Consider the following 16,487-nt stretch of genomic DNA (forward strand, 5'->3'; position numbering starts at 1 on the left):
TGACAATAATGAAAAACACCCAATTACATTAATTACTAACAACATATGATATGATGAATCCAAGACTGTCTGTTTTTTGAGTAAGGACACTCTCGTTTGTCTCCCTCTCAGACTCCTCGGAGTCCGCCATTATTATCGTCACCTTATTCTCCAATGTTCATATTAGAAAACGACATGTAATCTCTGAATCGAACTTTGAATAAATACCCACCTGCAAAATCATCTCTTTCAATCTTAGAAAACGACACCGTTACACACGAACGAGGGCTAATTTTGGTAATTCATATGTCCTCTCTTCTCCTTCCTTCCTTTTTCTTGATGTCTTCTTATCTGCAACAATCAAGCAAACAAGCAGCAGGTATGGCGATACAGTAGTAGCCATTCCGACCCATAAACTCTAATGGCCTACATCTTTTCATTCCGACTTATAACCTCGAGGGAGGTAATCAAAGCTTACATCTTTTCTTCTTCTTCTTCTAAGCCACCGAAGCTGCTCGACAACAACAACAACACTTCCCACCACCCTAACTCAGCAACGTTTACTCCAGAAAAAGGTAAAGAGGCTTAAGTTATCACCGTTTTCATTTCATGTAGCTCTCTCATTACTATAATGCTTCTTTCTCTTTCACCAACTGAAATTTGACTCAATTGAAGGTCCAAGGAAACTCAATTTGGAGATTTCTCCTCACAGAGCTGGTAATATTTCTTTCTTTCTTTCTTTTTAATTGCAACTGTTGTGTACTTATGAGTCTATTGCAACAACAGTTTCTGCGGTGAGATTGATGCGAGTAGAAATGGGGGGTGCTTTTGCTGATCTTTTAAATGAGCAAGGGAAGGGTTCTGGTGAAAATGAAATGGAGTATGTCCGAAGAACACTTGGTTTTCGAACTCGGATTCTGGATGATAGGGATCTCAGACTGGTATGCATTACATACTAGTTTATCCATTTTTATGGATGGAGGTCACTGAAATTGTTATTTTCCTATGATATGAAGGTCACTGAAGTTGTTGGGGGCACAATACGCTGGAGAAGATACCTTGATCATTTAATTCTTTCATGTTGTCGCGATGACAACACATTCAGAAGCATGGAACCTCTTCTGTTACAGGTCAAATATTGCATTTAAGATGATTTTCTGCAATCTTTATCAATTGTCTGTGTCTGTATTATTCTGTTCTAGATTCTTCGGATTGGTTTCTATGAGATTGTCAAGTTAGATATGCCTGCCTATGCTGTTGTAGATGAGGTAATTTTCTAATGTTTCCCTTCATTATGAACCCTAACCTAAATTGTATTAACTCTCACGGTCTCTAAACAGAATGTAAGACTTGCCAAGGTTGCTCTTAGGATTGGTGCTGGTAACATGGTGAATGCTATTCTACGAAAATTAGTTTCACTTAAGGTACTTTTTTTGAGAAGAAGAAAAAAAATTGTTTCATTCATTGCCAAGCAAATGCATGATCAAGCGATTCTGCAGGAAAGTAACTCACTTCCATTGCCAAATATAGAAGGAGATGAGCGTCAACAAGCACGTGCTCTTGCAACAATTTATTCACATCCAGTTGTATGCTCATAACAATCACTACACTCATTTATAATATCATTCTTTCAAACGATTTTTTCCTCCTCTTGTTGTTTATATTTGTGTTTTTGGTAGTGGATGGTTAGACGATGGATAAAGTATCTTGGACGCGATGAAACAGTGAAGCTGATGGTGTGGAACAATAGTAACCCCAGCTTCAGCTTGAGGTTCATACGCCAACAATTATTACTTTACTACGAAAATACATTTAGTTCTTATTTTTCTAAAATCTCTATCTCAGGGCAAACAGCAGAAAGGGTTTCACAAGAGCTGATCTAGTGAAGCGCCTTGAAACGATAAAGGTAATTTTTTTTGTTCATTTGTTAACTTCAAATGTATATCAATTTTGTTTGGTTGTTGCATTAGGTCCACTTGAACCTTCTCATTACCTTTATTTTCCTCTTGTTACTATTCAGGTTGAACATGAACTATCTCCTCATCTGTCGGATTTTGTTCGAATAAAAAATGGGATGCAGGTAAAGGAAAAGCAAAATAGAGTTGTTTCTAGCTTTCTCTCTACATTTCTTTATTGGGAAATTTCATAATTATCAAGCTTTATCCATCAGACTGTTAAGCAAGCTGGATTGCTTAGAGAAGGTTTATGCTCAGTCCAAGATGAGAGCGCAGGTTATTCTGAATCCTCACTCAATTGAACTTTCAAATGGCTAAAAGAATGACTTATTTTACCAGCTTCCCCTTCACAATGCTAACTTCCATTATTTCTGCCACATACAGTTTCTATGATGTGAGGTTTCACTTTAAAGAGATAAAATACCCGCCATTATTTGATGCCAGATTTGGTTTCAAATAATGTTCGGTGTGTTATTTAATTCTTTTATTGTGAAACACCACAACATAAAAAATTATCACGGTGGTGGGTTATGTCACGTGTATGTAGTTAGATAGTTAATAGTTTAATTAGTATTAATAGTAGTTAATATGATATGAAGTTAGTATAGATGCAATGTAATCAATTGGGATATTGGACAATGATGATGAATTAGTGTAGTGGCATCTAGTCCTTGTAAAGTATATTATCTCAATTCTTGATCCAATTTCTTATCCTCATCTCTTTCATTCGGCACACTATAAACTTATGTGGCAGAAACAAAAAGAACTTATGGGCATTTGAACTTTTTTTTCCTTGATATATGTGTGTGCTAGAACAAAGAACTACAAATCCAATCTGACACCTTAAAACCTATGATGAATGAAATGAATACTTTGATCTTGACACATGATCTGTCAAAGAAAGGATCATTTTCAACTGGTCAAAAATCTATTACTTTGTCTTTATGCATGCTGGTAAGATAGTTGGACAAGTATGTGTGTGATTTTTAAATCTTGAGCTTTTAGAAATGCATTACAGGTTTAGTAGTTTCTATTGTGGATCCACAACCTGGTGACAGCATTGTTGATTGTTGTGCTGCTCCTGGTGGAAAGACTCTATTCATGGCATCATGCTTACGTGGTCAAGGTAAATCTTACAAGATTGAACCTTATGATCAATAAATATAATCCAAAGAGAAATTAAATTGTTTTTCTTAGTTTTCAAAATAATGTTGAATATGTATTGGCTTGTGCCCGAACAACAGGTAAAATAAATGCAATAGATATTAATAAAGGCCGTTTGAGAATCCTCGAAGAGACTGCTGTACTGCAACAAGTTGATGATGTTATCACAACCATTCATGCGGATATCCGAACTTTTGCTGTAAGCATCATCATCATTGCTCTCTCCTCCCTGAATATGCTGATTTATTTTATTTTTGTATATTTCTATAGGACAATAATGAGGTGAAATTTGACAAGGTTTTGTTAGATGTTCCATGTTCTGGACTAGGTGTTCTTTCTAAGGTATCATCTCCAAGTGCCTTGACCTCTTCTTGTTATACTTATTTCTCGGGCTTGTTTGGTTCTATCAATTCTTTTATCAAATCATCCAATAAAAAATCTAGAATACCCTTGATCACTTTTTCTAATATATCAGTTAATAGTGTTTTGGTCATTTTGATCCAAATAATCCAATTTCTTATAGAATAAGATTCTATTTTCAATTAACTCCACATCAAACAAGCCCATGGAGTGTACATTATATTGTTGCTTAAAGAAGAGATTATTAATTTGATGCTGGAATCTTACATATGTTTTCCAAATCTGAACTGTTGAAGAGAGCTGACTTACGTTGGAACAGAAAATTAGAGGATATGGAACTGCTTAAAGATTTGCAAGATGAACTACTCGATGCAGCTTCGACGTGAGACCACAATCATTTCCTTTTTTTTAATCAGTTTCTATACATAGTGGAGATGCAGCTTAAAACTTGATCATTTTCCTCTACATATTCTCCATTTGTGTAATAGTTTGGTAAAGTCTGGGGGAGTACTTGTATACAGCACATGTTCGGTTGATCCTGAAGAAAATGAAGAGAGAGTTAACACATTTCTTCTCAGGCATCGGGTAAGAAAATGGAGACAGTTTCTTCTTTGTTATGTTTTGGAGTAATAATTAATTATAAATGAATTTGTGTTTTTGTTGTAGGAATTCTCGATAGAGCCTGTGGAGAGATTTGTAGGAAAAGAATTTGTGGGAGAAGATGGTTTTTACTTTTCTAACCCTTTGGTGCACTCATTAGATGGAGCCTTTGCAGCTCGACTTGTTCGTTCCTGATGACCAATAATACTTCTCAAAACGATGTCAACTTCTTGCAATAGCGATTTACATATTTTCATGCGTTTTCTTCTTTCAGTTGAAGTTGCAGTAGGATTGATAGCAGTAATAGGCAGATGGGAAAGAAGAACAAATAAAATAATACAATCTTTTTGAGTTAATATTCTGCTTGTAGTTCAATAATGTGAGTTTGAACTCTCAATATTCTTCATACAGACAACAACAAAAGCAGCACCCAAACAAATCAAACAAAAAAGAACATTATGAAAGGAACAACAAATTAAAGAATTGACCAACAAAATCAAATCCATCTTCATATCTCAATAACCTTCAACTCCAGACCATCATCATCATGATCATTAGCATCAATCAATCAATCAATCCTCATATCTCAATAACCTTCAACTCCTTCCCATCATGATCATGTTCATCATGATGATGATCATCATCATCTTCATCTGATACAATATCTTCCATCCTGGGTAAGCTACAAGAGAAAGTAAGACTGGGCTTCATCTTAGGCACAGCCAAAGGCGGAGCCTCTTCATCATTCAATATCTGCAAAACCCTCCTCATAGAAGGCCTAGCCGTACTATCTGGATTCGCACAACTCAACCCCACCATCAAAAGCTTCTCCATATCGCTCCCTTCAAACCTCCCCTTCAGACTACGATCCGCCGCCTCAACAACCCTCCCTTCTGAATGCAACCCCCAAACCCAATCCACCAAATTCATCATCATCTTGCTCGAATCATTCACATCCCTCTCTATAGGCCTCCTCCCGCAAGCCAATTCAAGCATCACAACTCCATAGCTGAAAACATCAGTCATTTCCGTTGCTTTCCCATATTGAAGATACTCCGGAGCCAAATAACCCATCGTTCCAGCTGTTAAAGTTGAAACAGGGCTCTTATCGTGATCCATAAGCCTAGCCAGCCCGAAATCTCCCAGCCTCGGGTTGAAATTAGCATCCAACATCACATTACTCGTCTTTATATCTCTATGAATCACCTGCTGTTCGCATTCTTGATGCAGATAAGCCAATACAGAGGCTAACCCAATCGCAATATTATATCTCTGTGCCCAATCCAGAGGGTTTATTCCTTCTTCGCATTCCTGGTAGAGAACCCTGTCGAGGCTACCGTTGGGCATGAATTCATACACCAGAAGCAATTCGCCTTTCTCCACGCACCAGCCCTGAAGTTGAACCAAGTTCTTATGCCTCAAACAAGCGATTATCTTTAATTCAGCCATGAACTCGGTTTTCCCTTCGTGGGTTGCGTGTTTTGATCTCTTCACGGCCGAAACCGAACGATGGGCTTGAAAATAGGCTTTGTAAACCGTGCCGAAAGCCCCCCTTCCGATTATTCGGCTGTGATGGAATCCCTTGGTGGCGGAATTGAGCTGTCCATACGAGAATTGTCTTGGGGCGGTTACAAGCTCTGCTTTGAAGCTATTGTCTGAAGTGATGTTTCTCCATTTCTTGATCGAGACCCACCCTAAAACGATCAGGACTAAACAGAAGAAGGCTGGGCCGACAATCCCGAATGCCCAACCGATCCGTCTGTTATGTTTGTTGGGGGAGGTGGAAATTGGAATTGGAATTGGAGGCATGATAACGGAATTGTCGGAGACGTTATGGGGCGGAGTTAACGGATCTCCGGGATGAAGTCCGGAAGTTCTGAAGCTCCAGCTTTCTATTAAATGAAGCTCCGTGCTTCCTTCTGTGGAAGCGGAAAAACCCACGTACATGAATTCTTTGAGATAAGCGGATAGATTTGTTTCCACAGTTAATAGAGGCGTTTCGGGTTTGGAAGAGTTGTAGCTTAAGTAAAGATTGAGTAATTCTTTATCGTTTCTGTAATCAATCCAAGCTGTTATTGAGTTTCCGCTCTTGAGATCAATTCCCTGAGAGACGGGATCTGCCGTTCTGATCGAAATGAGACTGTCAATGTCAAAACCCACATGGTCTCCGTTTGGGTCTTCGAAATGCAAATCTTGGCAAGTGTCGAATTCGATTGCGATGAATCTGTTCTTGGTGAGTTGGGATGAGTTAACAAGACCCAAGTATCCGCCAGGACTGCCTAGAGTTTGGTTATCGGGAGAGAGAAAGAAGGTTAGGCCGTCCCCATAGGAAGTGGGATTGATGTTCTGGATTGAAAAAGTGAATCTTGTGGAGAAAGAGGCAGTGGTGTTCCATTCTGAGTCGAAGAAACGTATTGGGTCGTCGTAGATGATTGTGCCGGAGCTGGAGGTGGGGACGCCGAGCTCTCTGGTGAGTCCGACAATGCCGTTGCGGATGTAGGAGTCGCCTAGGAGTGTAAGGTTTCGGAGAGATAAGGATTGGAAATCGAATTTAACGTTGGACGGTGAAGCTAGTGCCGATTGACAGAGGAAGAAGAAGAATGGGATAGAGAAATCAAGAAGCTTTCTTGGAGGAGGCATGATTAATTAATGAAAGAATCGAAAGAATGGGTTTTTGAGAAGAAGATGGAAGTGGTGGGAATCTTGAATGATGGGGATTATGGGTTTTAACGGTTATTATAAAGTTTGACCATTTTCATTTTCACAGAATAATAATTGGATGGGCGCCTTTGCAACGGTTACATACAAGTTTGGAAAACGGCCGGTTTCTTTTAACTTTTTATTTTTTATTTTTTTATATGTTCTATTTTAATTATTGCACTAACTATTATTACATTATTCTTTAAGTGTGATTTATTTAAAATGTAGTTTGATTGCTCTTCTAATTGCTAATTTATTGCTTTTAAGTTTTATATATACAAATATGATGTAGAACAACTGGAAAACAAAACGAAATTCAAATTAATATATTATTATTTATTTTAATTATATATTATATTATTTATTACATATAATTAAATAATTATACATAATTTATTATACGAAATACTAAAAAAAAATTGAATTCGGTTCCAATTCGAAATGAAAATTAAATTCAAATTCGATACGATATTCTAATTAGCTAATAAAATAACTTTGAAAAACCTGAATCGAAGAAGTCTAATAAATGGGAGACAACTGATAAACACCTATAATCTTAATGGATAAGGATTGTTCATTAAATTGATGTGTTTGATTTATACTGCTCGATATTATTTAAATGATTTTTTTTTTATAGGTGACAATTCGGGTCAGGTTTGCAGGTTTGCAAGTTTGGGTCGGTAGGTTAACCGATTGAGCGATACTAACATGACTTGTTTACTCAGGATAAAATCTCTAACATGAACTTAACATATTTATTTGTAATTGACCTAAATCTGATCCGATTTAATCCGATATAATTAATTCACACTTCTCCATTTCAAATTAAAATGACATAAAAAAAGAAATTAAATTACAAATTCGCTTAAAAAATATTCTAAAAAAAGAGTTAACGAGAAAGTAAAACACAAAAGTTAACAAAAGAAAATTATAAACATGCTGACTGATTTACTTTTTATCATTTCAAGTCGACTCAATTTTGACATTTTTATTAATAATATTAAATGGATTAACCTGATTTTGACCTGAACCTAAAAATACATTACTCTAACCTGATTTTTTCGTGTTTAGTTTGGGGCCTATTTTTGTGTCGAAATTAAAATTGAAGGCCCTACTTTTCTTTTAGATTAGCTGGTTCAAGTGAACCTTATATGATTTTTGAATTTTTTAAGGCGAGGTTTAAATCATTTATACATTAATGTGCTTGTTCAGATCTTTTTATGATGGAGAATATAAGTTCAAATAATTTATACATTAATGTGCTTAATTAATTAATGGAGAAAAAATGTACTTAATTAATGGAGAAAAAGAAGTGTGAGACACTAAGAACAAAAGATAATATTTGGAATGATATGAAAAACAAAAGAAATTGCACTATTAACATTGGAAAAGGTCCCTACCACCTTTAACAATTAAATTCTTGGTTAGGGAGGAGAAATGATATTAACCTAATTATTAAAGCTGTACGACAGTACGAGATAATTTTCAAAATAACTTTTAATTCATTTTTACCTTTATTATGAAAAAATTATAAATTGTTGTTGACATGTTAATTTGATTAGTTTTTTTATTATTATTTCACTATTGTAACAGTAAATATTTATTTTGCTCTCTATTAGTTTCTTTATCCCTTTAAAATTTATATAAAACAACATAACTTATTTTTTAAAATAAAACAAAATAAAATAAAAACAAGACATTTCCTCTAGTATATGGTTTGATATTTTTTTTCAGGGCATACCATTTTTTTTTATATTTTAATAACTTAATTAATCAATTAAAATGCTAAAATATTTTATTTTACTTTTATAAAATTTAAATATAGAAGAGCATTATAATAATATAATCAATTACTTTTATCAAATGAACCATTTTTTAAACTTAATAAAAATCTAAAATAATCCAACACCAAAACATAATCGGAAAAGCTAATTTGATATATTGGTTTAAGATTTATTTTTGGTTTTATTAAAAAATATTGTTTGTTAATAAAATGAATTATTTAAAATAATTTTAATTTTTTTTTATTAAAATGTCCTTTTATATTTAAAATATATAATTTTAGTAAATTTTATAATTTAATGAATGAATGAAATAATTTGATTGTTAAAATATTAATGAGATGATTGAAAAAAATCAGAAAAAAAAAATAAATAACTACAAAAAATAAATCAACCAAGCTCTAGAAGTGTTTTATTGTAAATTTGTAACAAAGTTCCAAAGAAAATCTTTATGTTTTATTACCCAAACCTAAGCTTAAGTCAGATATAAAAATCCCACATCAACTTAATTCTTAATTACCTAAACCTAAGCTTTAGTCAAGATATAAAAAAAATCCCACTAAATTAATCTGAAACAAACAAACCCTTAATAAGATGGAGATAGATTAAAGTAGAATAATAGTAATGAATGCTGATGAGGAGCTTACGTGGGAATGAAACCAAACTATAATGAAGAAAATTGTCAGTAAAAAATTTGGAATAAAATATGTACATTTGTCATATAAATATTATGTATATGACAATGTCATGTGATAGAGCCAAATTCTGCAAATGGCCCACAAACCCACAAAATTCCCAAAGTCCAAACAAACGTCACATGTTATTTTGACTATATAGCCGTTGCATGCCCATTCAAAATCTTATAAATTTTCATATAATATCTGTCTGTTTATTTAAATAAATAAATAAAATCATTATGCAAACAATACATATTTTCAAAAGTTAGTGCATCCGTTGAATATTCTCACCGCAAAAAGTGAGAAGGATTATAACACATCCTTCCATTTATATTCTCAATTAGACAATTCTTCACAAATTAAAAGAGAAAATAAATATCATATTAATTTTGGTCGGTAGTAGATTATGATTGAACAAATGTGATTTTTTTTTTTTTTTGGGTTAGGTTGTACGTGGAGTTTTCATAGTTATACGTACATATGTCAAAATTAAGGAAAAATTTTTCATAGTTATAAAATAGATTAAACATTAGAGATAGTTTGTCTTATAATAGAGTTTACTTTTGTTAGAACGCAAAAAATGTCTTTATCTGAACAAGACGTTATGCGTTCACAATACATGAATAATTTTTATTTAGGGAATTTCTATAATTTGTTTGCTAAGATGATTTCATATCATTTTTGTTAGAAAAAACTTGAGAGTCGAAGATTCCATCCAAGATCTCGTTATTTGAATGTAGTGTTATTCACGGTGGAATTCTTACGGATGATATTTGCATGAAAAAAATGTTATATTTTGATTAGTACGTGTTACGAGGAGGTTGAATCGACAACTCACTTAGTTTTGCATTTTCGATGAATGACTAATATCTGAAGTTTTTTTATGGAATATTATTGAAATTAATTTGGTGATGCCCGAGTCTTTAGATAATTGATGGAAAGTTTGAAGTTATATAGTTGACATGCCTACATATTCGGATTACCATCCAAATTATTTTTTTGTGACTTATCTGGTTGTAGATAAACTGTTGAACTTTTAATGATCGTAACCGTCTGATGCGTATCATAAATAATGTTATTATTATGACGTTTTATGATATTCATTCTAGAAAACCAGTTGAGTCCGTCAGAGAGTTAATCGTTCTTCTCGAAACCTTACAAGCTTGATAACCTATTAAGTAACGTTTATTTTTCATGTCATGTTTTGTCGTTATACTTAAACACGATTTTTATCATTTATAATATAAATGGAACTTTTTAAAAAAAAATTATAATCATAAGCTTAACATTAAAGTAAAAAAAATATTAATATATTTATAGTAGTTTTTGAAAATAATTTATTTATATTTAAAATAAAATATGTTTGTAAAAGTTATTATAACTTTTGTTTAATTTTACGTCATTAAAAACTAAACGAAAAACATTTTAATAAGAGAATAGACATTTATAGGTTGAATGCTCAAATTGTTATGGAAAAATATACGTAATTGTGGTTTATTTGTTAATTATTATATATTTGTAACATAGTTTATTACTTATTTTTATGTATACAACCATTATCTTGTGATGAATCACATTATATTTGTAATCTCGTTGACTTTAAATAATTTTTTCTTCCATTTATGAACAAACAAATGGGACATTCTTCTTGAAGACGCGAAGAAGGGGATACCAAGCAAACAAAGGTTTACCTTGCATTTGTCGTTCGAACACTACTAAAATTGATGAAAAAAACTACTTTCAGGCATATTATGAAAATTGGTCAATTAACTTGAAATTTGAATTTAAGTAAAACAGTATAGTACAATAATATAATTCAGCTGCAGCATGCAAATATATGTCATAATTTGAAAATATTCACACAAATAAATTTTGAAATCTGAAACAAATATATGATACATTCCATTTCTAAATTTGATCTCCACTAAGTAAATACATAGATGATTAGAAAGGTATTCCCAAATGTAAACAACAAAACATAATAATAGCAAAAACATAATTATAATACAAATAAGGATGAGGAGATGTAAACATGTCAACAATTCAGATTGCATTCACTTGAACATATTTTGGTCAATTACATTATGCTGCTACATCTTTGTACAAAATAGAATTTACTCCTAACTAACTAGCTAATATGCAAAAGTGCAACAAATGGTGGTCTATTCTACTAACACCACCAAATAAATTATAAAACACAAAAAAGAGGAAGAAAGAAAAACAACAATACAAAAATGTAAAGTCAACCTTACACCTTACTAGTAGTAGCATTCACACAATTCAAAAACCAAACTAGTACTATTACAGCAAAACAAAAAACTCAACCATAAGAGACACCACCTTAAACAATGCAACCACACACACGCACACACAGAGACAGTCTTTTAGCCTTTTACAAAGTCATTCATTACTACAACAATGGTAAATTCTCTAATGCCAAGACATTTTACGTTTTATGATAACCAACTTCGCATCCAACACATTCTTCTTCAACACCTCCGGGTTTTCCTAAGAGAATATCCCGCTGTCAGTCAAGATAATGGTCTCCTACCTACGTCTTTTTAAGTAAAGAAGCATGAATTCAATTATATTCCATTCTATGAAACAAACAGGAAAAAAAAACACAAGAAAAAAACAAACCTTTATTTTCAACAAAAATCTTCATTTCGCGAAATCAATAGAGGGTAGTTAGTGTCGCCTCTTAGCATAATCAGTGTCCCGAGATCTTGACGACCTTTGATCGTCCTCATGACTCATCCTAGACTTACTTTGCGGCCTTGTTGATCGACTACTCCTTTTCCATTCATCATCGTCATCGCCACCGCGTTCAGACTCCCTTTCTTTGTACCTACTACTACTGTCATGTCTCTCCCTATCGTCTCCTCTATGCCTATCTCCTCTCTCGCGTTCCTTTTCCCTTTCTCGATCCCTGTTCCTGTCACGATCACGAGATCTTTCACGTATGCGATCCCGATCCCTTTCCCTATCACCACCACCACGTCGTCTCTCAGAAAAGTCGTTTTCATGTCCAGTATCCTTCTCCCTTTCAAAATCAGCCTCCCTTTCATCCCTATACCGTCGTTCAGTAGATCCAGACCAATCCTTTTCCGGGGGAGGAGCTGCTGCTTTCTCCTTCGCTGGATTCTGCCAACTCTCGGCTGCTTCTTCTCCATAACTAGAATCCCCCCCAGCAGCTCTTCCACCACCATAATCATCTCCGGCCCACCCAGACATATTCGGGTCGGCCCACATTCCCATATTCGGGTCAACACCAGCTGACGGAACCATACCCATCGGCATTCCCCGTCCAAAGAAAGCCGGGTTCACGTGAGGCGCAACCCCGGGAAGACCTACATTGCCCACAGGTGGGAAAGATGATAAAATCCCAGAAAACGGAGCAGTTGGACCACCCGGGAATCCTCCATAACCACCCATCCGCCCCATGGGGCCACCATAACCAGGGTGGTCGTATCCTTGACCCATCATCGCCTGAGCATGCATTAGAGGTGGTCCTGGTCCATATCCACCCATCATACCTCTTCCCCCGATTCCACCCGGTCGGTTCCTCATTGGACCCGTCGGCCCACGACCTGCCAACCCATGAGGACCGGACCTGCCCCAGTTTCCTCTTCCGTAACCGCCGCGATTATTCTCTCCCACACCTCCTTGGAAACTCCCACCGCCCGTTTGATTAACCATTTTACCCGGGGCGGGATCTCCAGTACCCGGACCAGGAGCCATAACCATTCCAGGACCCCTTCTTTGAGCGACGGCCGAAGGGTTTGCTTGGTTTCGATTGACCTGTGCCTCTCCCATTTTCTTGACGGTAAAAGGAGAAGCATGTGCAACCAGACAAGGCCTTCCGTTAAACAAGTGCCCATTCATTCCCTCCTTACAAGCTATGGCTGATGATGGATCGTAAAATTCGACCTGACAGTAACCTTTCGATTTCCCACTGGCTTTCTCGTCGAAAAACTTGATTTCCTTAACCGAACCGTATTTGCAAAGCTCGGTTTCGAGTTCGCTGTCTGTCGTCCACCAATGTAAATCTCCAACAAACAGAACCGGCCCCAAACTGGTACCAACCGAACCCAGAACAGCTTGTGGTTGTGGCAGTATTGAACCTGGACCTGTACCAAACCCAGACTCTACTCCATTAACTGTTCCAGCATTAACAGATTGGGAGAGCTGTAAATTAGGAGCTTGAATTCGAATACTTTTATCCACAAGGTGTTGTTGTTGTTCATGGAAATCGTCTGTTTTATCAGATGACTGTAATAACTGAAACCTCATCCCACCACCAGTATTAGTAGACTGATCTTCTCCCTGAATGCCAGAAACCCTAGACCCATCAACAACACCTACTACTCCAGGAATCAATGCTGTTGATTCAGCAGCTATTTGTGATGGCTCAATCTTATTGTCAACCACATTATTAATAGTATTATCTGTAAAACCCAAATCCTCTTCATCCTTTCCCAGTGAGTTGTGAAAACCCTCTCCAACATTAACATCATTGTATAGATCTTCGTAGTCTTCATCATCCTCTTCTCCATGAAGAAACCCATCATCGGCTACGGCCGCTATAGCTTCCGTGCTATTGAACTGCTCACTCACATCTCCTACATCGCCGGCGGATTCATTTTCCTCCATGACTCAAGTAGGACCTAGGGTTGGTTTTAAAAGTATAAGTTTTCTCCAAAAACGGATGCCAAAAACATTAGAAAACTGGAGATAGCCTGAGAAGAAGGAGATTCTTATTGAACGTTATCGGTCCGAAAAACCCTAATTCAAGAAAAATGCAATTGTAAATGAAAAAGTTAAAATTTTTGAATAGATTTTTCTTAAACAGTCAAGAACCCTTGTAATAGAGTTTAGAAGAGATCTGAAAGAACTCCATAGAAACGATCCACCGACCATCAAGTAACAAAATGGAATGAGCAGAGCATATACAGGATCACAGAAAGAAACACATGGGTTAAAGAAGAAAGCAGGGGAAATTACCAGCTTGGTGGCGAGCAGATTTTGGTCCGAACTACGAAGAAATCGCTCCCTGGCTGTAGAATTTTTACAGAGAGAGCTGGAGAACGGCTGAGACGATGAAGTAAAAGAGGGCACAACATTTATGATTCATGAACCAGGCCCAGGGTTTTATAAACTCTTTCAGGATTCAAAACAAATGAAGGCCCACAACATTTTCAGACAAAAAAAATTAAAATTCTTCATTAAAAAATAATAATTTATATGAATATTTAATATTTAAATTGTGAATTATAAACCAATCATTTCAAATAAATCACAAATAAAAAAAAAACTCAATGTTTCTTACAATATTAGTAGACTCTTTTTGTTATGCCCAAGTTCACCATTTTCATGCCACTAATAGAAGGTTAGTAGTGGCAAGGGCATATAACTTGAGTTTTCACCCTTATACCTATATAAGGACCCTCCAATAATTAGGATAAATATAATCCTAATTTAATTCCCTCTTTTAGTCACTAATTAAACACCCACATGTTATCATATAATTAAAACACTTGGGAGTAGGGGTGGCCAAAAAATCCGATCCAAAAGATCCGGCCGATCCGATCCGAAAAAATTCGTATCCGATGGATCGGATTCGGATATCGATCCGATCCGATCCGATTCGATATTTTTACCGGATTTCTGAATCGGATACGGGTCGGGCAAAAAGATTTCGGATATCCAAAACCGATCCGATTATTTTTAAAATTTATTAAATAAACAAACCCAAACAAAAATATTATTAAATAAATACAAACTCAACCAAAAATTTCTCTCTTCCTATATTTTCCTTCCCGTTTTTCTTTACAAATCCAAATAAAAATAGTATTAAACAATTACAAACTAAACAAAAATCTATTTCTTATTTTCTTCTCTTTACAAACCCAAACAAAAATACAAAATCTCCCTCTTCCTTATGTTTTCTTCCATTTTCCTTTACAAACCCAAACAAAAATATGTCTTTTTCATTTGTTTTTCTTCCCATTTCTCTTTAGATCTGTTTGTGAATCTGTTCTCAAATCATCATTATTCATAACTGAAATCCTTAATAGAAGTATTTCAATTTTTTAGCATATGAAAAAAATTAAAAATATGAAAAAATCGGATCAGCGGGTATCCAGCTGGCCGATCCGATCCGATCCGGTTTTTTCGGATCGGATAGTGGTCGTATACCGGATCGGATACGGATCGTAATGTTTGAAAAAAATAGAGGCGGATATCCGATCCGAAATACCGGATCGTATCCGATCCGAAATACCGGATCGTATCCGATCCGTAGGTTTGTAAACCCCTATTTGGCAGCTTATAAACATTACACCATAACCCATTTGCATGATCTCCACTTGCTACAATTGCATGTCTCCCACTTAGCATAGTAGCCATTAGCTCAGCCTATCCCAATTACCATGATTCATTTGAAAATTCAGTTATCTCTCTATAAGCAAGACTTAGGAGCTTTGAAGAAAAGAAAGAGCCAACCCTAGCAAAGACCATTTTGTTTATCCAATTTCGAAACTAAGGCAAACTATTTCTCAAACTCACTCTTAAACCCACACATAGCTATGTATCTCAAGTATTTTCTATATAATTTTCATATATGTTTGAAATACATGTTTCTATGGCATAACATGGTTTATTGACAAACATGGTTTATAAACAATTTGTTTTTTTTTCAAATATGACAAGGGTTATCATGTTTTCTAAAAATGATAGGGTTTGCATGATTGTTAAACATACACTTTTATAAAACCGAAACCCTTATGATTTATGCATACATGGTGGCACATTATTGATGAATGAGTATTGTCGGAAACGGGAGGAGGCTGACCGGCATGAGCTCTGGTCAGCTGGATCCAAAATATTGGCTGAATATTTATGGGACCAGAGTATTAGCATGAGCTCTAGTTATTGTTGCCCAATCTAAAAGACGGTCCAAACAGGCCAAGCTTTTAGGGACGGACTCCTAATTGTGCCTAGCCAAATACGGCTCAAACGGATTCCTTACCTTCAAGATCAGCTTTAAAAGGTGTAGGTCAAAATATGGCTCAAGATACTACTATATAGGCCCCATGAATACATATTTTCTAAAATGCCATTGGTGTTTATAAACTAATTATCTCTTTTTAAATGATGAACATTTTTATGCATATGTCTCCCTTTTTAAAAAAAATGCACTTGAACATGTTTTAAGTACTTAATTGCTTGCTGAGTAATTAGAATCACTATACTTGTGTGGTGTAGGTATC

The 16,487-nt window shown here is 35.2% G+C and overlaps 3 protein-coding genes across 7 annotated transcripts; 1 reads left to right on the plus strand and 2 right to left on the minus strand.

The window, feature by feature from the left end:
• The first annotated feature begins 318 nt into the window (after positions 1-318).
• On the plus strand, positions 319-4,341 carry LOC124937618 (probable ribosomal RNA small subunit methyltransferase B). Of its 2 annotated transcripts, XM_047477914.1 has the most exons (17): positions 322-554; positions 655-696; positions 766-920; positions 996-1,109; positions 1,182-1,247; positions 1,320-1,403; positions 1,479-1,565; positions 1,659-1,750; positions 1,825-1,885; positions 2,000-2,059; positions 2,150-2,210; positions 2,953-3,060; positions 3,179-3,297; positions 3,369-3,440; positions 3,755-3,840; positions 3,947-4,043; positions 4,125-4,341. In XM_047477914.1, exons 1-17 carry the CDS (start codon positions 401-403, stop codon positions 4,251-4,253), a joined length of 1,587 nt encoding a protein of 528 aa, XP_047333870.1. In that variant the 5' UTR covers positions 322-400; the 3' UTR covers positions 4,254-4,341. The 2 variants fall into 2 exon arrangements, with proteins under 2 accessions (XP_047333871.1, XP_047333870.1); XM_047477915.1 differs by lacking the exons at positions 3,947-4,043; positions 4,125-4,341 and having other exon boundaries at positions 319-554; positions 3,778-3,820.
• Positions 4,342-4,428: 87 nt separating this feature from the next.
• On the minus strand, positions 4,429-6,772 carry LOC124937617 (probable L-type lectin-domain containing receptor kinase S.7). The gene has a single exon (XM_047477913.1). It carries the CDS (start codon positions 6,696-6,698, stop codon positions 4,638-4,640), a length of 2,061 nt encoding a protein of 686 aa, XP_047333869.1. The 5' UTR covers positions 6,699-6,772; the 3' UTR covers positions 4,429-4,637.
• Positions 6,773-11,441: 4,669 nt separating this feature from the next.
• On the minus strand, positions 11,442-14,343 carry LOC124938260 (cleavage and polyadenylation specificity factor subunit 6). Of its 4 annotated transcripts, none has more exons than XM_047478676.1 (3): positions 14,221-14,343; positions 11,857-13,883; positions 11,442-11,773 (listed from the first exon to the last, which is right to left on the minus strand). In XM_047478676.1, exon 2 carries the CDS (start codon positions 13,867-13,869, stop codon positions 11,905-11,907), a length of 1,965 nt encoding a protein of 654 aa, XP_047334632.1. In that variant the 5' UTR covers positions 13,870-13,883; positions 14,221-14,343; the 3' UTR covers positions 11,442-11,773; positions 11,857-11,904. The 4 variants fall into 4 exon arrangements, with proteins under 4 accessions (XP_047334632.1, XP_047334631.1, XP_047334633.1 ...); XM_047478675.1 differs by having other exon boundaries at positions 11,857-13,955; positions 14,221-14,333; XM_047478677.1 differs by having other exon boundaries at positions 11,442-11,724; positions 11,857-14,001; positions 14,221-14,332.
• Positions 14,344-16,487: the final 2,144 nt, after the last annotated feature.

The sequence above is a fragment of the Impatiens glandulifera genome, chromosome 5 (genome assembly GCF_907164915.1).
Source record: "Impatiens glandulifera chromosome 5, dImpGla2.1, whole genome shotgun sequence".
Classification (NCBI taxonomy): domain Eukaryota; kingdom Viridiplantae; phylum Streptophyta; class Magnoliopsida; order Ericales; family Balsaminaceae; genus Impatiens; species Impatiens glandulifera.

What these genes read in the sequence shown, in the direction of transcription:
- LOC124937618 (XM_047477914.1), top strand. Translation starts at nt 401, where the DNA reads ATGGCCTACATCTTTTCATTCCGACTTATAACCTCGAGGGAGGTAATC. An exon ending in GACTAGGTGTTCTTTCTAAG is followed by an intron (nt 3,441 to 3,754) that starts GTATCATCTCCA and finishes GAACTGTTGAAG; the next exon opens with AGAGCTGACTTACGTTGGAA. An exon ending in CTACTCGATGCAGCTTCGAC is followed by an intron (nt 3,841 to 3,946) that starts GTGAGACCACAA and finishes TTTGTGTAATAG; the next exon opens with TTTGGTAAAGTCTGGGGGAG.
- LOC124937617 (XM_047477913.1), bottom strand. Translation starts at nt 6,698, where the DNA reads ATGCCTCCTCCAAGAAAGCTTCTTGATTTCTCTATCCCATTCTTCTTC.
- LOC124938260 (XM_047478676.1), bottom strand. Translation starts at nt 13,869, where the DNA reads ATGGAGGAAAATGAATCCGCCGGCGATGTAGGAGATGTGAGTGAGCAG.